The 25,863-nt window shown below is 35.1% G+C and overlaps 1 protein-coding gene across 3 annotated transcripts in view; it reads left to right on the top strand.

The window, feature by feature from the left end:
- LOC106785530 overlaps nt 1-25,863 on the top strand; it is a 224,641-nt gene that overhangs the window by 40,108 nt on the left and 158,670 nt on the right. For all 3 annotated transcript variants that reach the window (XM_014746090.1, XM_014746091.1, XM_014746092.1), the window contains one exon: nt 4,471-4,668. In XM_014746090.1, coding sequence (XP_014601576.1) covers nt 4,471-4,668 — 198 coding nt within the window. The remainder of the gene's footprint in view (nt 1-4,470; nt 4,669-25,863) is intronic.

Genomic DNA, 25,863 nt, shown 5'->3' with positions numbered 1-25,863 from the left:
ATGAAATATAGGTCGCTCGCGACGGCGATATCTGTAGTTGTAATCTGAGTGGAAACAAATCCTTGGAATGCACCGCGGCTGGATTGAGACGTCGCTACACGATTGCAATTGCATTCGAGTTGCACCGCGAATCGAATGGCGCCGCCTTTTACGTACCTCGATCGAGTGCATTGTCCGTATGTCGAACGATCCGTATACCTACTTATGTGTTTACTTATATACACACATCTTTAAACGTAAGCATATACTTTATCCTATTACCCCTATCAAAAAAGAGTGGAGTCAACTTATTCGATAATTAAAATCCACGTACATTGTAAAGGAATCACATTTTGTATATATCATGAAATAATAGATAAAAATAAAACCTATCCTTTTAGGAAAAACATTTAGAAAAAGATTGTCAACCCTAAATCGGATGGATTACTGTACTACAAAATAATTGATTACATTCAAATTAGAATTGAAATAAAATTGTGTAAGATAATTCAATATTAGGATAAATAGCTGTACCACGCAAAGTAATTGATGATCATCAAGCGTATAAGTGATAATTTAAATAAACGATAAAGTTATAGATGCATTTACGTCGACGCAGTGTCACTCAGCGTAAATTCAAACTTGGAAATGAATAAATATGGAGATATGTAAAAAGAGATAGGCAAGTCGTTAACGGGTATATTCGAAGAGGATAAGCTATTTGCAATTTTATCGAAAGACTAACATAAGCGAGACACTTGATCCGTTAACCTCAGCTTTCCGCGTACAGAACTTGATTAATGCACGTTCCCATTTGGTACTCCTCCTCCTCCACCTCCTCCTCCTTTTTCTTCTCTTTCATCTCCTCTTCCTCCTTCTTCTTTTTTTTTCTTTTCTTCTTCGTCTACTACACCCTTCAACAACCCTAATACTCATCGGTCCTATCCTTTACTCGTTTATGTTAAACTCTCTCGAAGCGTGGTATTTTCTCGCGATTGCTAAGTGCCCGAGCATTGATTGATAACACCGGTGCTTCTGGTATATTGTGTAATCAGCTCGTTTAACTTCCGATAGATTTCTTTGACCCTTTTCGTTTTTTTTTCTTTTTTATTTTCCACTCGATTTAATTAACGATACTCGTGTAACGTGCGTTATTCGCTTTCTTGTTTTTTTTTTATTTCTTTTTTTAATAATCAATAATTCAATTTTCTCTCTCTGCGTGGGAATAATTGCGATGTGCGATTTTTTAATTGGTGTGAGTTAAGTTAATTAGAATTGTTTTTCTTTTTTGTTCGAAGTATAAGATTATTAAGTTGAATTTGTTACGAAAACATTTTGTTGTCAGACAATTCTACGTAATTGCAATACGAGTTGGAAAGATTCGAAGATTGCAAAGAGAAATAAACAAAAAGAAATGTATCGGTCAAATGTTCGTCGAATGTTTTGCATACAAAGATATCGTTCGTTTTATTCGTCGAGTCGAGAACATATCTAACATTTTCTTTATTTATTTTTTTATTCCTTTCCCGTGTTGTGTTGTATCAACATGGGGAGGGTGTTCAGAATGCGTGAAAAGGAAGGTAGAAATCGTTTGATATCTATCGAAGGTTCCAAGAATCTTCCAATTGAATCCTGTTTCAATAGAATGTCTGTCTCGATCAACAGGATATGTTGCGATTCATTTTGTTTCATATGCTTTTTTTTACAATCAGAAAAAAAAAGGAAGTATTCGGTAAATTTTGTTGTTTCGTATTGTTTCGAGTAATAACATTCTAACAAGTTTGATTTTCCGAACAACAATTTAGATCTATAGTATATAAAAAAATAAACTTTTAATTATCGATTTGACGAATACTCGAACTGGAACTTCAGTTTGTTTTTCGATTGATCGATGAGAATTGGAAATATTTGCATCGTGGCATCCCTTGCGGAAAGGAAGGTACTCACGGTAACCATTGGATACCATCGGGGGGTGAATAATCGAAGTTCCTAGCTGAATAAATGTGTCCGTGATGCAAATCAGACGAACGTCGAGGTTGGTTTGAAATTCGAGAAGCGTAGCCAGATGGGGTGCTGAGTGTTTTAAATCGATATCGAGCAGGAAGATCGGTAAATACTGCGATAGGAAGGAAGACGATCATTTGTTACTTTCTCAAATTTCATTCCACGATTTTATTTTTTAGAGTTTTTATATAAGTACCAATATTATTTATATTTTGCATATTTGTTTAATATTTTATTTAGAGATACGTGTGTTCAATTTGATAAATGTTATAAACAATATTAAATAATTTCTTTTACGTGTAATAATCGTTTATAAATTAAACTTACAGAAGTTTCATTTGCTTAAAAACTTATATTTCTCGTAATCTCGTAAAAATCATTAAACACACGGAAGCATCAGGTTCTGCATAATTCGAGAAGGGTAAATTCGTTCAGCTGTAGTAAAATTCTCGTTAGTAATGTAAATCAACGCGGGTTATGAAAAGGCGTTAGGAAAAGAAGAGGGATGAGATTAAACAATGCGAATGACAAAACAAAGAAGTTAATCAAGGGGTGCTCTCTACCGGAACTCGTTTTATTTCAATTTCGTAGGGTTGCTGGAATGTTAGATCAAGTACGTATTCAAGATTTAAAGGGGTGAACACAATACCTTTTTTTTTGGATTTCGTTTACTTTCACCCTTGTAAATTACCAAAATTTTTAATAAAAAATTAATAGTATAATAAAGCTAATAATTATAAGAAAAAAAATATAATAAAATACACATAGAGGGGGGAATAAAATAGAAATAATAAATCATGTTATATTAGCAAACCACAAGTCATAAATACGTGATGGTAAATCAGACTATGATCATTCATGCGAGTAAATACATTAATAAGCAACACAGTCTCCCATAAGGTAGACGATTAAAACCAGTGGCACGTGAATCGCAGTTAATTTATGTTTCGTAGTCTACAACACGAGCCCCACGTTCATCCCCCTTGAAATATTCTACGGGGATGCGGGCGACCCTCGATGAGCCTTTTATGTTCGTTCCTTCATCTCACCCTTTTCCTCATAAATTCTAGCTAACCAAATATTGTTACCGACGACAGCGAGAGTTGCAATTTTATGACCGATGCATCGTGGGATTCTCAATGGGGTTTGCAATACACACCTTTATATAAATATACAATCCCGTTTCAATATTTTTTAAACTCACACGAGTATATATAAAGTTTCCAATTTAAATGAAATATTGATGAAAGGAAGTTAATCTCTACTTCGCGTATAAAAAATATTAAATATCCGTGTTTGAGAACAAATATATAATTTTTATATTTTTATATGTATTATATTTTTCTTATAGAAATATTTGTTTAGATCTCGGTTATAATGTTAGTAAAAATATTTATAACTTGTTAGAAGTTGGCTGTGTATATTTGGGTAGCCAGAATTTTGGGTTCAAGGAACTTAGTTGGAAGATAAGTGCGTGACCGAAAAGTTAGAAGTATTTTCACGAGTTGTTAGTTGGTATGGTATAACTATGAAAGTAAGTACGTGTCTATGCAAACACATAAACGTATATACATATAAGTACGTGTATCAACAAGCACGATGAGGGCGGAAACACGTACGTGGGCGGACGTCGGCTCGGTGAACGTATAATGGTTACATCGTGGTATTCCTCTTCCTCGTGAGTGCCCCAGTAAACTGTAATGTTTATGCACATCGTTGCAACGATGCCGCAGAGAATACAATGCACCCACATTTCGACCATCATGGCACTTGTCTCTTCGTTATTCGTCTTCTTTGATTTCGTATTAAACCAATCCAATAAAACAAAATGAAAATACTTTCGTAATATTTTTTTAATACATTTTTTTATAAACATTCAATTTATTTTTTATAGTTTAACGAGATTATTAAAAGTTTCTATATATTGTTAATAACAATATTTAAAAATGATCAACTTACCGTATATGTTTTATTCGCACGAGTTCAGTGACGAGGTCACCGTAGTTAAATTTAAATAGCCAATGAACGTTGATGCAGATTATTATTATAAATTAAAAAAAAAGAAGAAGAAGAAGATAATAGAACTCTGTACAGTAACGAGATATACGTTCGACATATATTATTAACACTTTATATCATATTCAATTAATTAGAAATATACTTGTGTGTGTGAAATTTTTTAAATAATTTTCTTTTAAAGTTATTTTTATATAAATTATCATAAAAGAAAAGTATTCTATTTGTTAGTACTGTGATTTAACGAGGTCATTGAAGTTGCGTTTAGATAATAAACGTGACGTTAATGAGGATTATAAAAGAAAATTGAGAAAATATATTATGAGTGTGTAAAGAAAGAGAATATAATAAAACATTTCCAGTGTGTTGTCTTTCAACGTTGATGATGTATGTTTCACATTAGATATCGCGTTTAATTAATTTGCGTTTCGTGATAGCGTAGGAAGAATGAACGGGGTTCTCTGTTTCCAGGCTCGTGGTGATGTCGCCTCCTTAGTACGGAATCTACTTGGACCAATTTATGGCGATGGTGTTATCAATTTGTTGATAAGACAGGCGCGAGACATCCTAGTATGCGCTTATTACGGAAACCTGGAGAACTTTGTAAAATCTTATCTTTCACCCGCCGCATATCTACTCTCAAAGGTGAAAAACGTTGCCTCAGAAACGGTAAGTTTATTTTTATCATCCAAATATCATTTTATCATTGTCGTTCTTTTTAAATTATTTTTTTATAATCATTAAATATAATAATACAAATCTCTCGGATAAATATTAATTGCAGACGACGTTGTTGCACATTGACGAATTATATTATCATTAATTATTTATTAAATTAATATTAAATTTTATAAACAATATTTGAAGAGAAAAATAACAAATAAGAAAATGTGCATTATTTAATCATTTGAAGAGATTTGATAGTTAAGGTGTTAAATGATCGTTAGTCATTGAATTAATAACCATCCCCTGTAAAAGCATTCGTCGTTTGCGTCTAAAATTGAACAGTGACGCTCCCTTTTCGTTTGACCCTTTTCGTAAGAGTGTGAGAAGAGAATCTTAATTAACGCTAGCGGCTTCTATTACTTTGGCGAAGTCGAGATATCGTTAGGTTGGTCCGACGCTTTTGTAAATGTACGAACTTGGTCCTACGTACGGGGTGCACTCCGATAAACCAAATTAACCCTTGAGAAGCCACGTGCTATTCTCGCGTCCTTTTATAACACCCTTACAGGCAAAATCGAAGGAGCACCACCAATGTATGATGAATTTATTTGAATAACGAGTAACGTGAAAATGATCTGTAAAATTGTCTGAACAAAAATTGTTTATTCTTTATTCAAATTATTTATGAAAATCATGCATATATTTGATGAAATGAAAACGTGTCATGGTAGCGGAAGTATCTTCCACTTTTGAGTACAGCAAACTTATAAACTCTATTTGTCAAAACTAAACATCCGCATTAGCGTCCTAGTTTGGGAAACCGGTAAGGTTACGGTATCAACTATGGAAACAACCATTTTCTTCGTTCACACCATTTGCATGAAAATAGAATCCTAATCTATTATTAGAACATCGGATGATAAAAAAGAGAAGAGACCTACTTTTGCGAGTTACACCTGTTTAATTATGTACCAAGGATTCTGTTATTAGGATACGTAAAAAAATCAATAGACAAGAAACATCCGGACTTTCTTTTCGACTGTTCTATTTTTTTCTTTTTGTTAAGAACATCCTAGACTTACTTTTCTTAGATAGAAGTAGAAAATCTGACAATAATATTGAAAAATCAGAAAAAGAATGACAGTAGGCGTATTCGGGTAGTATGAAACCTTTCCGAAAATCCGTGCGTCATAAGATACCATAACGGTACTTCCTTCAAACTGATTGACAATGATCGAAGATTGTCAGGTCCGGTATATCAATGTCTCCTTCTTGGCATATGTACGAATTTCTACTTCGTTATCCATCGATCTCCCCTTTTTCGTTCGAAGAACACTAAATTGCTAACTTTGTATATCGCGTGGTTCATTTTTCATTCAAAATTACAAAAATGTAAAGTTGGTGTAGACAAAAGTTTACTTTCGCAATTAATTAAATTTCTAATATAACATCTGTGTTAACTTTTAACAAAAATAAATATTCAGTGTGTAACGTGTGTTCAGATTAATCAATTGAATATAACAAATGAAAATTGTTTGTTCGATAAGAAATGAAAGGTTCATTAACTTAAATTTAATTTAAAAATAAATTTCTGCAAAAATTTCTCAAAGCAAGATAAGTCGTATGTGTAAAAGATGTAGATTATATTGAAAAAGAAAGAAAGAGACACGGTTGCCAAGGCTGTAATTTGAAGGAGGCCTCGAAGAAGGCGAATACCGAACGGAAGGAATTTCTATCCGCATGAGAGATTTTTCAAGATTCTACCACGTTCCTCCTGTTCCGTGGGACCGTTCTTAGGATAATCTCGACCTCGAAGAGAAATCCTTTTCACGCAGATGTTCCAGGAAACGCTTGGCATTTGTCCCAATGGCACACACGAGAAAGAGAAGTGAAGAGAGGAGAGGAAAGGAGAGGAGAGGAGAGACCGTGTCGATTTAATGGCCACCTAATAGGGTCAGCTGAGTGCACTCGTGTGCCTTAGGAAACTCTTCTCGCGAGAGAACAAGTTAGCGATGCCCGTTGTTTCACACGGCGGCGGCGGCGATGGTTAACCATAAGAGAACTTATACTCGCAAACGAAATCTCAAGAAGAATATTATGGTGTTCCGAGTTAGAGGTTGTCATTTCAAATTTACCACGACCAAAGTTCGTACAATGCATTCGTTGACTTGTTTAAATGTTAACTAAATATACGTTTAAAAGGGGTTGCACCCAAATAATTCCGACGTTGAAACAATTTGGAAAACTGACTAAAGTTATTTTACCTGTTTGAAATGTAACAATTGTAATCTGAATATTTTCAAATCTAATATTATCACGAAGTATTTTTACGATTGGTCTCACAATCAGTTCGAAATCGAAGATATATTTTGTTTAATGAATATTACAATCCAAGAGTTTCTCGATATGAAATTACGTAATAAGAAACACAGGAACCAATTTCTAATGTAGCTCGATGGTTAAGCGTTGTGTTTCGTGCGTGTTAGAGCGTCGCACTTATGGGGATAAGTGTAGGTATTTCCGACTTGGAAAGACTGGAGGCACGCGTTACCTTCTGATCTTAGATCGAGATAAGATAAACTCTCCGCGGGTTGTCATCGTATCCGCGAATAAACGCGGTGGCCGCGGCTGCGATAGTTGCGGAAGGTACACGGGTATATACATATGTGTGCGTTGCTTATTTCCGGTCTTACTGCGGGACTATTCGTTTTCTGCGTTTACGTGATTTCCATTCTATAAGATCAACCGAAAGAATTACTTACTCTTGTACGCTCCTCTTCTTTTATTTTTTCTTGTATGTAATACCAACTTGCTTGCTTGCTTTGCTTTGCTTTGTTTTGCTTTGCTTTCTTGTTCGGTTGCAATAATCCCAAAGAGAAAATCAATTTCAATCGTTATTACAGCTATATTCTTTGAAGATGTTTCACCGCGGCACGGCGATAAAACGTTATGGACCGTGACAGTTGCCGTTTTATTCGCGTGAACTTTGTACGTTTTTACAGGACACTCATTATGGGGAAGCCCTACGGTTACGCCGTTTATTCGCTTATTTTCACGGATCGCGAGAATCTTATTCTCAAGCCTAATTTATACTAGCAGTTATATATACCTGTTACAACATTCCCCCCCCCCTCAATCGATGTTTTATATTCCTGATTATATATTGAACAATTTTAATTCCTTCATTCTTTTTTTTTCTTGTTTCCTTTTATAATTGACCATTAGGGGGTTTCATCTTAACATACCTTTTCAAAGTTTGTTCTCGTTCAATTGGTCTTTTAATATCCTGATAGAAAATTTATTTGATCTTATTGCTGATATGTTTACCTATATACCTGTATACCTATATATCTATATATGGGTACCTATGTACTTGTATACAGGTATATTATATCGAAGACCTGAAACCAGAGCAAAGGGAAAGAGTCGCGAAGAGACGCATTCATGTGTGTAGCGGCAGCCAGTCAGTTCTTAAAGGAGATACAATTTTAATTGGAAGTCAGTTTCATCGCCTTTCACTTTGAAGTCCATCCTTTGGTTACCTCGTTGCCTATAAACATAGTAAATGTATAATATTAACTAGTAGTCTTCTATTTAAATTTTAACATGAATTTTTTTTCGATAAAAGCTTTACCGATCGCATTGACAGAATTGAACAGGTGCTAACTGTTTATATTATCATCCCTATAATTTTGTCTAAAACTCTGACCAATAATTAATCAACCTGAATCATAATTATTTATAAAAATAATTTCTATCAATTATAACTATATAGATTTTCGATTAACACAACCGATCAAGATGAGTACAATCATTATTATCGTACAAGTTAGTTAGATGGAAATAGAAAATATTTTCGATAGCGTTGATAATAACAAAAAGTATTGTAGAGTCATGTTCGTTAGGTGGGTAGTATTGAAAAGCATATATAGGAGCTTATGTTAGTCAAAGTATGCCGACAAATAGGGGATGTCCAAGAAGTTTCCTGCTGGTTCGTTCGGATATTATTAATTGAATGATCGCACCTTCGGCTACTCATTATACAGGACTTTAATTTGCCGCGAAGAGAACGGTCTCGGGCAAGTTGTTGCCACCACCACCATCACCACCACCACAACCATCACTGTTTCCTTTTGTTCCTTTTATCCTTCTGATTTCTCTTTCTCTTTCATTCGCAAAGTATTATGCACCTAGTGTACTACTCGTCGTTATCGCTGAAGTCGGAAAACGACTTGCGATCCGCGAAACTCGCACTCGCGGAAGCCCATTACACCGCCTTGTAATAAGCACCTACCATCAACGGCAACGTTCAGGAAGAACTTTCGTATATAGTACTTGCATCCAACAAGCATTTTCTCTTTTCCTTATGCCTCTCTTTTACCAGGATTCGCTTTGCGTGTATCTATCCGGTCCCGTCTACGGGAATATGCTTGCTAGGTATCTCGTTACCTTCCTTAACTTTTGCTAAAGAGAGAATGAAATAAAGAAAGAGAGAGAGAGAGAGAGAGAGAGAGAGAGAGAGAGAGAGAGAGAGAGAGATAGATAAGGACTCGTGTCGATGGGAAGGATAGATTAAGCTGCTAATCCATGCCGCTTGGTTACACACTCTCTAAGCTACCGTGAAACGTTTCATTACGCTTCTTTTTTTCCTATTTCTTTTCTTTTTTTTGTTTTTTTTTTTCTAAATTTGTACTTTGTATTCTTACGTTTCGTAATAATCTATCCGATGACGGCGACGTTGCATCATTTTTCTTTTTTTATAGCGGATTATTTTCCTTTTTTTCATTGGAGTGTTGCCCGGAAAGTTTCGTGCCCCGGTATTATCGAGTTGATCTGAAAAAATTCAAACGCTTGAGCTACTATCTTCGTGGTATTACAAATTTTCTTATTATCATCTAAGAATTTTTGTCTCACTTTTGTATAATTAACTTTAGCGCAAAATCATAATCAATTTGATATATCATTTATAATATTTTGATCATATATGAAAAATTAGAAAGTAAAAAATTGAAATTGATTACAAATAAAATAAAATCGAGTGTCAATCATTCGTGATTACCATCGTAAGAACATTAATTTGATCAACTTCGGTCTAGTCGGTTCCATCAAATTTATGTAAATTATGTAAATGAGTGAAAAATAAAAAAAGAAAAAGTATAATATGGCGAACGTAACGATGGCAGCAGAAGTAAATCTAAGCGTGGGTGCGTTAGTTGAAATCTACGCAGAGAAAGTTAGCGAGAATGTTTCGCATTAGTCGTCTGAGTAAACTATTTTTATGAAAGGAATACACGCGCCAGGGCAAATCGTATCGGAATGATATCTCTCTGACTATCATTACTATCTTGGCGTATCTCGATAGTTGGAAAAGCGCAGCACGTCGCCTGCCTATGCACCGCGCTATGTAAATCAAACGACTCTCGCCATTTCGCTTCAATTTTCTTCTTCTAAACACGCCTGCGTAAAATTGATTTCGATACGACGACGTTTCACTGCATATACATGTCTAGTTATAGGGTAAATGAAATATATTAATGCGCGTATGTATGTACGTATAAATATTTTATAAGTATATATAATACGTGATCCAGTTATATTCAACTGTTCTTTTTCTTTTTTTTTTTTATCTTCCTTTCATATTTAGTCATATTTTTGTTCGACGTTTTATCACCACGACGATTATTCTTAATAGCTATCGTTGATTCATATAATAAAGTAATTTTCTACTACGTTTTATTAGTCTTTCTTTCTCTTTCTCTCTCTCTCTCTCTCTCTCTCTATTTCTCTATCGTGCGACGAAATATAAGATCAGTGTTGTTGCATCGTAAAATATATTTTGTATTATTTAGCATAGATTTTTTTTTCTTATTATCTATTGAAAAATATTGCGATTATTAATGGTCGATCGTTGATTCGTATAATGAAGTAGTATACTAGTAGGTTTTATTACGGTTTCTCGTGAAATCAAACGCCTAGTATATGAATATTTTTTTATTATTTCATATATATTTTTTGTTTTTTTTTTTGTTTTCAATATAAAAAAGAAGAGAATAAAATTCCATATGATTACTTTTCACTCAGAATAAATATGGACGTACTTTATATACGCATGATTTCTTTCTTTTTCTATATAAAAGATATATATATATATATATATANTCTATATAAAAGATATATATATATATATATATATATACATATATATATATATATATATATATATTTTTATTAATATTTTTCTTTGAAATAATATCACCTTAATGGGAATTATTATTAATGTGCCGACTTTGATTCGCATTACAAAAAAGTAGTACATGCGCGAGCACGGTTTATTATGGTTTCTCGTGCAATGTAACGCAAGAAACGAATGCATCGTATGCGTTTTTTAAAATGCATCATCCATCCATCCTTCCTTCCTTCCTTCCGTTCGAATATATTTCTGCGCAGTAGAAATATCTCATCATCATCTTCGTCATTATCACGGTGAATTTTTTGTAATTGGTTATCTTCCAAAGGAAAGAACCAGCCACGCCGACTCGTTCTCATTATCGTAATAAAGTTACTTTACGTTGCTGGCATTATCCCACGTGTTGGTGGATGAACGGCAGGGTAGGTGTGTCGGAATGATGAGTTACTAACAAGCTTCACGAAGAGTACTTCTCTCACCTGTCAGGAATCATATCGTTCACGAATAAATATTACTGAAAAATCAAACGAAAATTTATGTCTCCCTTTTTCTGCTTTGTCGATCGTATATAAAAAGATGTGTGTGGTTCTCTCCCCAATGATTTATGAAATATTTCATTTTACTTTCGATGTCTAAGAATATTATTATTCCCCATTTTCCTTGTGTGTAATGTTACGATCAAAAATTCAATACTTATATTCGAACGTCGATATTTTATGATTTTATTTTATTCTCGATTTAAAAAATTTCATAATTCAATAATTTTCATTTGTTAGTTAATCCATTTATTCTGTTGCTTGATTATGTAGTAGTAGTATGTACATATATATTGATGTTGAATGTATTGGAAAATGTCAGAATCATTGACGGAGAACAATTGCATTCGCATGTAATAGTTTATGCATCTGATACTAGATGGCTCTACGTATCGATCGTTTCTCGCAAGAAGAAGTACTTGGTTTAAGCTATAATAAAGATGTGCGGTTCGAAAACTTTAGCTTTGCGCAGCGGCAATATCGTAACCAATGAGGTTCTACCGAGGTGCGATTATTGCTAGTTGAAAACTTTTACCAATACCCCGCCATGACGATGTGAAATACCATCGGCTACGGCAATTTTTGAAAACCCCTGCGGGGGTTTATTAATAAATTGAAAACAAAATTTTGTATTTACAGCAATTGTGAAGTATATTGGTTTAAATGTAATTATACAATGAACCCTATGTAAGTGCCGCAAGTACTGTTTTCGGCAAATGCTAAAGTGCTTTTCAGCTTTTACAATTGCTATGGAAGAAGCTGGGGGGGGATACTACACTTTGTATAAATGGTGAAACTTAATTTCATAGGATTGGAAGGGATAAGAATCCTAAAACTTAGTTTCACTCCAGACAACCCACCATCCATAAAAATCCGAATTTTGATTTATCTCTTTTTTGGCACTAATTAAATGTTTACGAAATATTTAAAACTTTTCCTGATACTTCGTTTCTCACGCTTTAATGCTTTGTTCACACTCCACCCTTCTCGATTGAGTTAGTTTACAGAGGCCGAGCGTGAATCCCTTTTCACTTGGAAGAATCACAGATGTATAATAATAGTTTGTACACATCGATATATCCATTTTTGAGCAGCCATATGGTAACACGTGTGTGCTTTGCTCGTATATAATGGTCAGACGACGACATTTAGGGTCCATCCATGACACGTGATTTCCGTTGAATGGTCATTCTGAATAGATTGTTTGTGCAACTATCGGTAGCCATACGCCCGAATAGAAACTTCATGCGAAGGACAAACTAATGCGGTGTCCGATTAACCCATTTAACCATCCTATCGATCGGTAACATTCTGCCATCTTCGTGGAAATCAACGCTTTTAATGCTTCAATGTTTTATTTCTAACCTATTTAACTAGGAAAAAAATAACTTCACTTCTTGTGCAACTCATGCAACTAAAGTTATGCAATATTATAAATATCTTTTATAGTATTGTTTCATTGTTTTTAATTACAAATTTATTGTTACTTTCCATTAAGTTCTTATCGTTCATTACATTATATTTCTAACTCGGCATAAACTTTCTAGATATCCCAACAGCACTTCAAATATTATAGTATTTGTAATAATTTAATATCACGTTAAAATTTATGTGTGATTGATTTTATTCTAAAAAACTTAATAAGAAAAGTCATTGACTCATAAAACAGAATGAAAATCAATAAACGCCAATATATTTTTTAGAAAGACTTTTAATTGCATTATTTGCGGTATAACTTGGCGCTATAATACGGTCTTTGCATCTCGTCAAACTCATTCTACATTTCGAGGAAGCTTATCTCTCACTTCCACGTGTCGGGAAACTTGTGCCAAATGCACCCCGAGAGTAATTAAAAGTCTGCCGTCGTCGATCAAGGCATTTTCTCTTTTTATCTCTTTCTGTTTCTCATTCACTACTACCCTTTCTCCCCTTTTTCTCTTTTTCCTCGCCTCTGTCTCCCAAGGGTTAAGGGCATCATCGCACTACGAAAAGTTCCAACTTTCCATGGGGTTTTTCGGCTCGGCAAACTTTCATCAGCACGATCTGATACTTGAAACGTTGCTTGCTACCTCTAGGGCGTGCCCTGTTCATTGGTAAGCTTTTCTCGTAACGAGATTGGAACTTTCTGGCGATTCGAAGGTTTTTTTTCCCCATCAGATTAGATCTTTTAATCTACGGAAGGAATTAACTTGCTTAATTTTATACGATACCGGTGTTTTACACACTTTATTTATTTTACCAAATAATTTAATAGGAACTTTTTCAATCTTATTAAAAATCCCACCGCGAATTTGTCTCGCCAAATGACAATCTTTTTACGTTGCTACTATTACGATCAAACATATGGGGTGGTTTTAAAAAATAAATGTAATTAAAATACACGAAAGTAATTTAAATATGAGTTACTCGTGTGAAAGCTTGAACGTTTAATAATAAAAAAAAAAATGGAAAAAAGAAAAATTTCACGGAGAACACGTTTCATCCCGCTTCGTAAGAGGAAGCAACGAGCGTGAAAGTTTCCGAGCGTGACGAACGAACGCGTTTTCGTGACGTCAACGCGTGAAAACAGCGAATATAATGCATCTTTTGGTTCTATAGTACTGCGGTTTCATTAATTGGATCGCCAAAGGGAATTTGCCAACGACAACGAGAACGACAAATAGCAGCACCAGTACTCATCGTAGCAACAGCAGTAGTAATAGTAGTAGTAGTGATTTAATAGTGGTAGTAGGATTATTAGCAGAAGTTTCAGTAGGGAATAGAAGTAGTAACCGTAGTAGTAATAGTTGTATTAGTGATTGGATTGCTAATAGTGGTGTTAGAACTTAGCTGTTATATAGTTGCAGTAGTAGTAGTTGCATTAAAGTGTAGTTGTAGTAATAATAGTAGTAGTATTAGTATTGGTATTAGTTCTATCAGGATTAGTAGTGGTATTAGCTGTTGTAGTTGTGTAGTAGTAGTGGTAGTAAAGACAGGGGGACGTCTATTTCCGATGGAAAAGCTTTAAGATTCGTTCGGAAGTTAACTACAGGTCCATCTACATATGTACGCACGTATTTACACGCCGCACGTTATTTGTCTTCGTTTTGCAACGTTCACGCACTGATAGCACCGAGCCATTAATCATATCGCTTTATGCGTACGTCATGCGAGTACATGTAGGTATGTTATACGTAAGTATTACTTACAATACATTCATACCTAAGCAGAGGTATATACGTACAGGGTGCTTCAGGGTAAATCTTCTTCACTTTCTTCTTTTTCTTTCTCTATGCATCTTTTGTTCGTTTAAAGAGAGAGAGAGAGAATGTGCATAAAAATTTTCTTTCATACATGCAAGTACATAATAGTTTTTTATTTTCTCGAATGCACTATATGCATGATAAAGGTCGGTACGTATTGAAAGAGATATCGAAGGTTATTCGAATATAATTAATTCTTTATTTAATTATATATAAAAATCATTTTTTTTGGTTTTTTTAAATAAAAGATTGTACTATGATTATTATTTTACTATTAGTTTGTTTTATTTTGTAATAATTTTTTGGTATATTTGCAATATTCTGTATAGATGTGTAGTTACTTTTGATTGGTAACGTAGATACACTGTAACGTGCGAGGCACTGACAACCGCGATAGATTAATTGCGTATCACGTCGTCACGGTTATTATAATATCTCCGGTACGCTAAGCTAATTCTTCCTTCTGGCGATCTCGGAAATCTTATGGGTTGGGGGAGGGGGACTGGGGTAAGTTACACCGATAGAAATTCGAGTCTCCCCTTATCGTATCTTATAGAAAAAAATATAATGAACATATATATTAGTTACTCTACAAATAAAAATGAAGATCATTTATGCAATCTGTTTGTTCAGGAGAAAGTACACATTTTTCATAACTTAGAAATGAAAAAAGAATAAAGATCACATAATTAATTAATTCCTAAATCTTACGAGAATACGAGTAGTGTTATAGTTAGATTGAGAAATTATTAAAGATAAACGAAATAACACTTTTTTTTTTAATTCCCGAAGATAAATGTAACAGATTCCGAAGATGATACTCACAAGTGTTCCTGAAGAATAATAAGAATAAGAATAAGAATAAGAAGTATTAAGATAAGAATAAGTAGAGGTAGAAGAAGTATAAGAAAAAGAAGAAGAAGAAGATGGCTCCATTGCAATCGATAGCAAGGAGGAACGTTGCTAAAACAAGCAAGCTCGGTCGGTGTAGGTCGCCGTGCCTTCCGGTCTTAAGTCACTCGCATACAATCACATAAGACACATACACTTATATATATATATATATATATGTTATAGGCATACATTGTAGGGCACACAATACCTCCTTCTTACTCTTAGTCGTTCTTTCCACGTGTTGGATAATGGATGAGGGACGATATTTACATATTTTTCCATGTTCGTGCTGGTTGTCGGTCGACTGGTAGGTCAGGCGAGGCACTGCCAAGCACCACCAAGTAGCTTAGGTAGAACTCGGTTTGTACTTAGCACGAAGATGTTACGTTGGAAAAGATTGTTTAACGAATAGTCTCCAGAGAAACAGTGAACAAGAGAGACTAAGAAAGAAAGAGAGAGAGAGAGAGGGAGAGAGATGGAGAGAGATAATCATTGAAGGGAAAAGTTATTGCCTATTTATCTGAATACTTGCAACCATTTATATACACTTCTGAGGAGGTTAAAGTCTAAAGAAAAGGTTATTTAATGAAAAATAAAGAGAAAATCATTGAAGGAAAAATTTATTACCTATTTGTTTCGCATACTTGAAAATCATGGGAGGATACGTATAAAGTATACTTTTACGGTTAAGCCTGGGAAATAGACTTTGGAAAATATTCAATGAAAATGTTCGAGTGAAAGAGAAAATTATTGATTGTGTCAATTTTATTTTACACCTCACAGCCGTAGATAAAATACGCGCGCACTCGTATATTTATTTATATTAAATGTAAAAGAAATGGTAAGTTAGTAAAAGATTATTTAACGATAATTTGAAAGAAATTATTTAGAATAAAAGAATGATTGGCTATTTGAGACTTATTATACAAAAGTACGTACATGAATTTATACAAATAGAAGGAATATATTTTTATGTATGGAGACGCGATAATTTACCATCACACACACAGAGAACACTTGCGCGCCGTCTCGTAATTGCCTGCTGCTCGAGATTTTCCATTCTATCTTTCGAGAAAGGATTTAGAACTGCCAGCCGCGGCAATAGCCATCGTGAATTATTTCTCCTTCGACCTCCGACGGCGAGCTCTCATCCTTGACTTCTACGGAGGAGGATTATGGCTTCGACGGATCACAAAGAGCCCGACGAGATGAGCTTTATTTTATTGCCCTGCAATGACTGTCCGATACTTATCGCGTCGGAGCGACAGTGAAACGCGCGTATTATTTTTTCCATTTCGTTATTCCATTTTTTAAGTTTCCTTACTAATCCTTTTTGCGTCTCACGTTCGTTCGTTCGCTTGCTCGTTTGTTGGTTGCAAGGACCACGCGAGCATAAATTAACTTTCCTCTCGCTTTTCGTTGTTTGTTTTATCTTCGACTAGAAAACTATCCCTCTTTCTACGAGGATTCACTTTCAATATACCGTACTTATTGATTATTTATTTTTCAATCGCGATAGATATTGATTTCGATCGATCGATACACGTGCATAAATTAATTTCTAATCTTTTCGATAATCTTTATTTATATTCAATTAAAACAAACGATTATGATGAATTTTGGATACGGACTTTTGTTATTTTTAAATCAAATTTTTATATCACACACAGGATATAGTTTTCAGAGGTAGTCAGATTAAAAGGATGCGTGGAACTTAAAATTTAATCAATACCAGTTGTACACTTTTTATTTTTTTTAGAATTGAATTTCTTAACGTCAAGAATTATTTAGTTTGACGCGTTTGAAAAATACAACTATTGTATATACACGTGTGTACGTATAATCATTTAGTGAAATTCGTTTGATCTTTGAAATTCTCTGGAGTCTTGGTTGCAACGGGGAAGAGAAACGCGATTCGAGGAACGTTTTACAGGGCCGATGTCGAGGTCAATGGAGGTTACTATCCCAGGTCGTAGACGGGCGAACAATTTTTCATCCTGACGCCTTCTTCTTCCTTTCGCTCTCAACGATACAAAGACCTTCTCGACACGTTTGCCGCCGACCTATCGTATTGGATCACATAGATGATCCTACTAATCCTATCTTATTAAAGAGATACATTTTGTTTAACGTAGCCCAATAATAATTATCTATGGTAAACCATACGTATAACACAGTCATTGATATATACAATTTCCAGGTATACCTTATGAATCATTCAACTTTTCTTAAGAATCGAAAGTGAATCAGTTTCCTGTTTGAGTTGAAATCATGCTCAATTGAACCAATTCTCTTTTATAATTTCGTAAAACCTTGAATCAACGTTAGAGTCAATCTAAACCGATCCGGAAATCCTCCTAATAAACAAACTCACACGTATATATCGTGAAAAAGTATTATATTTTCACAAAACAAATATGAAAACTATTCAACCAAGGTAGGAGTCGAAAGCAAACCTAACTAGTGGTAGAAATAATAGTAGTAGAGTAGTAATAGTAGTAGTAGTAGTGTATAAGCGATGTTAGTGACGTGGATCGTAGTAGTGGGGGTGGTGGTTAGCAGTGGTGGTGAACGCTGGCGGGAACAACCGGTGTTGAGGAGGCAGCAAGGAGCCTCGGATCGGTAAAAGGGGAAGTAAAAGTGGGGATATGGATACGTATAGAGATAGGGGCGAGTGGGTATGGTGTGGGGTGGTGGGGGAAAGAGGGAGAAGTGGCAGCAGCAGCAGAGCAGGGTTCCCGACCGCGTCGGCGGCGCTAAAGCCTCCGATGCGGGGGCATTGCCGTCGTGGCCGCGGTACGATACGATCCGAACCGACACCGTCATCGTCACCGTCACCGTCACCATCGTCTCCTATCTTTTTCTCAGTTTACTAAAGTTCTTTATCGTCTACGACGATACACGCTTATTATATTCTAACAATAACTATTTCATTAACTCTAACGTTTAATCGAAGGTGTCAAAAACGTTAATCGTTAAACGTCAAGTTTTATATTATCGTTATAATGTGTCGTTATAATTAATTATCTCAAGAGGAATGTGATTAATATATATATATATTATTATTATTATTGTATTATTTATTTTCAGACAGATTTCATTATAACGTGGCTCAGTTTTACTTTTTTTTTTCTTTTTTTTTTTCGGGGGAGTTTTCTTGGGACTTATTTTTAAAGGAAACTTTATTATGTGTGACGTCGTCGCGAAATGATGCATCGCGAACAGTTGTTTGACTCTGTTCATTATTATTTTATTGGACTGGATTTGAGGAAAGGATCAGTTGGGATTTTGATCGAAGGATCGATGTATTCTATGTGTAAAGACAACAACAACGACAACGTTCAAGGCACGTCGTGTCCTTTTTACTTAGTACGTTTGTATGTACGCCGCGCCGGCCCATTCACGTTGGATCGATGAATGAAGAAGGGTCATCGTTCTTGGATATCGAAGGACGATTATCGTTCGTCAATTCTTTTTTTATTTATTTTTTTATTCGGGTTCTTTTTTTTTTCGTTAACACACGGATACAGGATTATTATTGACATTGTTTCTTCAATATCTCTATTGTCGATTTTTGTTTTTTTTTTGTTAATTATTATTTTCAATGAGAGAAGGTGAGAAAAAGGGACAAGAGGATTTTGTGTTATTTCAGTGATTGTTCGTTGCTAAAAGACTGTGTCGATAATTTTGATCGTGACATTGTTAATATTATTATTATTTGAATATTTTTGTATGCATCTCTAAGAAATATATGTGTGTATATGCAAGTACATGCATATATCGCACGAAGGATAATTTCGAAGAGAGAAATCTTCGCTTATAGTTGGTGAGAATAACACACGTGGTGACCCCCTATATAAGTGCCTTTAGGAGATATTTCTAATTATATTCAAGTATATATTCTTCTACTTCTTCTTCTTCTGAGGATTACTTCGTACGATAAGCATCCGTTCTCCGTTTATTTCCGAAGGTATGTTTTTAGATTAAATTACATTAGATTTGTATTAACAAAAAAAAAAACAATTGCATTTGTTTTATAATTAATGAAATATGTATTTAATTGAATCAATTATTGATCGATATCTTTTTTAACATACATACACACTAAATATTTCTCAAAATCGGGACAAACTTTTCGATCAATTCAAAGGTTTGATAACTCAAATGATTCCTCAACAAATTCTTACCAATTTTACCTAAAACTAATATATTTAATATAAAAACTATATGAATCATCTCTTCCGAAATCTTCGAGGCAACCGAATAATATATTTAGAAATCCTTCCATAATTTTACATTGCAATTGCAAGAAGAAGAAAAAAAAGGAAAAAAAGGACTATATGTCACGCGCCTTTAATAATTTTTTTTTTCTTCGGCCGAAGACAACCCACCCACGCGAATTCTGACGGTTTTTCGTCGGAGATCAAAAGGTGGAATAATTACATAAGAAAAAGGAGGAGGTATGTGAACGAGGGGGGACATGGGGGAAGGACGAGGGAGACTCGTCCGAATCTCACTTCCATTCACGGTGTTACGCCGTTCCTCGTCGTCGTCGTCGTTGTCGTCGTGCGAAAACGAGTTTGGCAGGTCGACCGAGTCAGGTTGGCATAATCGAGCTCTTATCTCTCTCTCTCTCTCTCTTTCTCTCTTTGCTTTTTTCTCTTTATCTTTCTCTCTCTCGCTCTCTCAGTGCTTTGAGAAAGAAAGACAAGTAAGTAAGTTCTGCTTGAAATGAGGCGCGAAAAAATGTGTCACCAATCATGAATGATTTTCTCCGATTCCTTTTAACTTCGCCTACGCGTTTATTTCTTTTTCTTTTTCTTTTTTTTTTATCCTTACATTTATTCATTTTTCTTTTTTTCCTTCAACAAAAATCTCTCCCACATCTCGTTCGAATGAAATCATTCGTTTTAATTGACATTTTTCATTTCATAAACGTTTAACTTTGAAATGGGAGTAAAATACGCACGTTCTTCAGAAAAGTTAGGGGAATAATATTTGATTTATAAAAAAATTCGCAAAACTTAGAATGAAAAGAAAAGAAAAATCTGATCTCTCGAGAAAGTTTGTGATGCGTTGGAAAAGTCATTAATCTCTTAATAAACTTTGAAGCGCGCTAGCGTGTTTCTCTCACTTGGCACTTGCCTTTTTTTTTTTTATATTTCTAATTCTAAATGAAAAATAAGAAGGCTTATCTCTTCCTTCTTCTCGTTTAAAACATTTAATCGTTCTCCGTTTCTTCCGGCTTCCATGAAGCGAACGAACGACCGCATTTTTCCGTGACACGGCTCGTTATTCGCGAATCACGACGCACAGTTGATGACAATTCTACGAAATTTTTAGTAAGTATCAATGTGACTAACTAATTCACTTTAAACTCGAGTTTATTATACCTTCCTAAATGAAATTCCAATTATTACACATAATTAACCAATTTGATAAATAGTACCTCGCGATTTATTATTTATATATTTTCTTTCTTTTTTTTTTTTGTGTGTTAATGTAACGTTGTTCTCAATTTATCTCTCGAAATCGTTTTATAAAGTGTTTCGCGTTAACGTTAAACTAGGTGGTAATAAATTAATGAAACCGTTTGAATCGGAAACGTAAGTGAGAGAAGTATACGTAGATATATATAGTAGATATATATATACATATACGTTTAACAGAAATAATCGTTTTAGTTTCCTAGTAGTAAGTAGATTTATTTATAAAAAAAAAAGGAAAAAAGAAAAAATACAAATAAATAGAAATAGAGAGAAAGAGAGTAGGAGAACATTTATTCGATCGTCGTAGATTCATTTTATCTTAAAGAGGGGAAAGAGGGGAGGGGGTTATGGGTGAGGGGGGGAACGAGAGTGAAAGAAAAAGAGATAACGTCGGGAAGGCGTCTCTGCGGCACACTTAGCGACCACCCCATTGCTTTTCATAGGTTTACCGCAGAAACGTGTGCTACATTGCAATTCCAACGTTGTATATCACAGAACGAGGTTTGACCTTACTGACCTTACTTACAGTCGAGCAGTTCCTTACCACAAACACGAAATATTAATCGGAGAAACGGGAGCGAGCAGCCTTTCCTAGCTAGCTAGCTAGCTAGGAAAGTATGTGTAAAACCATAGGGAAGAATAAAGACAGATAGAAACTGTTCAATAGCGTGAGAAAAAGCTTATCCGAAGCGTGGAAAAGTTGGTTCGATCTTATTTCAATTTATTTATTTAACGTTGATATTGGATAACTGTTAGGATGACTGGGGATACTACTATCCTAATCGTTTAACGATCGCGTAGACTCGACTGTTCGATCTCACGGCTCAACGATTCGCCCGATTTCCGATTTGATTTCTTTTTTAAATGTCTACTTCGTTATCGGTTTAACTCGTTTATTATTATCGTATAATGTAGTAAAAAGGTTGACAATTATTTTCATTATGATTTTATTTAATTTTTATCTAATCGTTCTTCTATAATATAATATATTCTTCATTTTATTTTGAGAAATATTTATTCTTGATTAAACGTATTGTATTAAATGTGAATTTACTGAACGATTGTGTATTTAAAAATGATAGATTTTGTTTCATTTATTCCTATCGATGTGATTTTTATAATCTTCTTTTATAATCTAACTACTAAGAAAATTCATTAAGGATATATATAAATATAACACGATGAAAAGTATTGGTAGAAGCTATGTAAAAGACGTTAACAAAGTATCAGAGGACTCGACTTACTTTCTCGGGCGAGAAACGCCGACGTGAGTCCGTGCTCGTGTTTGTTTAGTGTAATCGTCGTTATGTATCACTGATGCAATTTATTACTTCGTTCCTACGGCTCTTTCTAAGAGTTCAATCTTAATGGTAATAGTTTTGTAGAAATGAAAATAAGTATAGTAATTACTTTAGATAATGACTTTTGTCGATTCACTCTTACCGATCTCTTTATTGATTACTTTTTTTTTTATTTAATCGGATACTTTTTCCTTTTGGAACAGTTTAACAAATTTTCTTCAATTCTTCTTTTTTTTTCACTTTGTATTATTCTATTAACAATATATTTTCACTTTAGGTCACATAAAAATCATTATTGTTCCTTTCGAATGATTTATCTTCGAAAGAAAGTTCCAAACTATTGTCCCGGGGGAGGGTGACCATTCGCATTATTTTCAAAGTCGAACGATATTATTGAAACGAGCACGTCAATCATGGAAAAAAAAGGTTTCGTAAGGCGTAATTGTTCGAAGAAACAATTTCTCCATGGACAAGTTGTCTGTGAAACGTACACAACATATACGATAGGTTGGTATGATCGTATAAATGTTCTCTTCCATGGAGCTTTCTTTCTCAAAGACCAAAAAGCATCATCGTCCAACGGGTTGCGAGCATGGTTTAAGGATCGTAAAATTCATGCAATTTTTTTCGCGAGAGTGCGAGGGGTAGGTAGGTCTACCGAAAAGAAGAGTCCCCGTTTTAAAACTGAAACTGAAACTACGTTGTTGATAACTATAATTACGTTGACGTTAAATTTTTCTCTCTTTTTTTATAAGCACGTGTCAGTAAAAAATGCAACATAACATCATTCGAAGTTACTTTCACGATAATCATTTTGCGAGAAAGAAAACGATTTCGAATTGCAAATTTTTCTTACTTATTGTCTTGGCTTTGTTTTTCTTGTCCTTTTTTTTTTTTTATACGAAATAGATGACCGTCGTTTAAAAAAATTAACGACGAATCATAACGAAAGTACGAGCAAAAACTAATAACGATGAAGTCATCGTACGAAGTTCTCGTCCGATGTTTTTGTTCATTGACTGACGTCAAAAAAAAAAAAAAGGGTGCTCGATTAATTCTCACAACGAGCACATTCGCTAGATACATACATATACATACAATATATACATATATATATATGTAATACATGCCTACTTGTTTCTAACGAGCACGTCTATACGCATTTAAATCCACGCCTACGTACCGCTCGAGTAAACTCAATTGAGAAAGAAAAGAGAGAATGAGTGAGAGAGCGTATTATTACTCCTGTCCCTCAATTTACACGAATTATTCATATAATGCGAAGAGCATTATTCCTTTTTTTTCTTTTTTAATACTACACGAATAAAAACCACGATAAACAGAGTCCAAAAAAAAAAGAACAAGACAATTGATTTAAGTAACAAAATGAATTTTTTCATCGCAAAACGTCCTTCCCTTACACGAGGAATACACTTGTGAACTGAAGTATCATAAATTAACAATAAAAAATCATACTTTTGCCTTTCGTAAAATAAAGGTTTGCGGGAATACCGATGTATATATTTTTTATGTTCTTTTTACTGCCTATTGAAAGTAGGGATGGGTTGGTATACTCCAGTTTTTTTTATAGTGGTAACTAGTTCGCGTTAGTCAAAGGCTTCGAAGATTCCAAAGAACGTGTGGTAGCGATAACGACACGACGTGTTCAGGTGCGTTCCTTCGGCACGAATATGGTTAGGACCGAGCATAAAGTACATCTTGTAAAGAGGAGGTTGGGGGGAGGTTAAAGGGGTTAGGGGGGACTAAGGTAAAGGCGATCGCGAGAACCGATCTCTTCGCGAGCCGATCGTTCCTTTCATTTTTGTCAGTATAGGGCCCCCGTCTGTTCTCTTGCTATAAACTATAAAGGAACGATAGCGCGAGTGGGAAAGTTAAAAGACACGAGCACGAGCACGAGAACGAGAACGAGAACGAGAACGAGCACGAGCACTTGTATCGTTGCGCGACGATAAAAGCATTCGCGTGCAGCCTTCTAGACACGTCCGTACGCATATATTGTTCAACGTACACGGTGACTAGAAAGTAGAGTATGTGTGATTGTGATTATTTTCAAACTAACGAAGATACCTAAAGATTTATTTTGGTATATACCTAAATGCATAGTTACAGTACAGAGACAAATGAATAGTTTTGAACAAATATAAATCCATTTAAATTCAGACATGTCTGATATACAAATTGTGTGGCAGACTTTGAAAAACAATTCTAAGTGATAATTATACAATATTTAATTTTCCTTCCACCATTCGTATTCTCTTACACCCTTGCTGTACTCTTTAATTATCACGGGTAAATGAAAAAAGAAAGAAGGAATCGAAGGTCTGTAAAACGTTAAAAAAGAAAAGACAGTAATAATAAATGCCACCACGTATATGAAAGAGAACTGGTACTGTAAGAGATCCAAAGTTTCGAATCTCTCTAAGCGATCTTTATGGTGAATGACGTAGCGAGAGTTGCCGGTGCGTTGCCCGCGGGGCATCGTAATATCAATGATATGAATTATCTAACGTCGTGGGCGTAGCTGGCTTTGGGAGTCCGTGGCGGGTGGAGAGGAGGAGGAGGAGGAAAAAGCAAAAAGAGAAGGATGGGGTGGAGGAGGAGGAGGCTGCTGCCGTTACGGGGTGCACAGTACGATCGTCTACGTTGCTAATAAAGACGGCTCGACGATATTAGGATGGTAATACGGTCTTGCAAGTGTACGCTCAAAGTCCGCACGTGTACCAGGAGCTAGCTGTGGGGTTTGCTAGCTAGCTGAATAGCACAGAACGGAGGAACGAAGGAACGAACGAACGCGTGCATTCCGGGCTGCCCACGACTCGTACTTGCTCGGCAGGTAGCTAACCAATGCTACCGAGAAAGAAAAAGGACAGGTAGAAAGGAAAAGAGATAGAGAGAGAGAGAGAGAGGAGTGAACTATACTGCCAGAGGCCGTTTAATGGCGCATAATCGGCCGATACGTGGGCGATGCACTCGCGAAAGCGGCGATTTCGAAAAGCGTGTGTTAGGGCCCTTCGCAAACCCGCATTCTTCCTTCAGCTGAAACCCGCTGTAGAGAGAGAGATAGGTTGCTTGGTGGTAGGTACACCACGCTACAGGGGGGAACTAAGCGGGAACAGCTCATACATCATAATCGCCGCCAGGTGTTGTACTCTTGGCTCGCGAGTGTCGTGAAAACTTACTGAAAGAATGAAAAAAAGAAAGACAGAGACGCGTTCGTTCGTTCGTTCTTTGAACGGTTCGATATTTCTCGAAGAATGTGTGTTAGTATCTATGCTTGGGAGAGGTTCACAGATATATATATAAAGCAAGTTACGATAGGATGCATTCTTTCTTTAACGATCCAACAACCTACGCGTTTGTCAAATCTTCAAGAATCTTACCATTCAATTCCTACTCGTGTACGGTTTGAATTTATTCAATGGAATGTTACTTTTCTAAATCAGATATTTTGATGCATCAACAGTTACGAACATTTGATTGTAATTATTTAATCTAAAAAGTTTGTCTTGTGAATTTATTTGTAAAGAA

Source organism: Polistes canadensis, unplaced genomic scaffold (assembly GCF_001313835.1).
Source record: "Polistes canadensis isolate GaletaPanama2010 unplaced genomic scaffold, ASM131383v1 scaffold_52, whole genome shotgun sequence".
Lineage (NCBI taxonomy): Eukaryota > Metazoa > Arthropoda > Insecta > Hymenoptera > Vespidae > Polistes > Polistes canadensis.
Note: the sequence above shows the minus strand (reverse complement) of the source record. Positions and strands in the feature narration are given on the sequence as shown.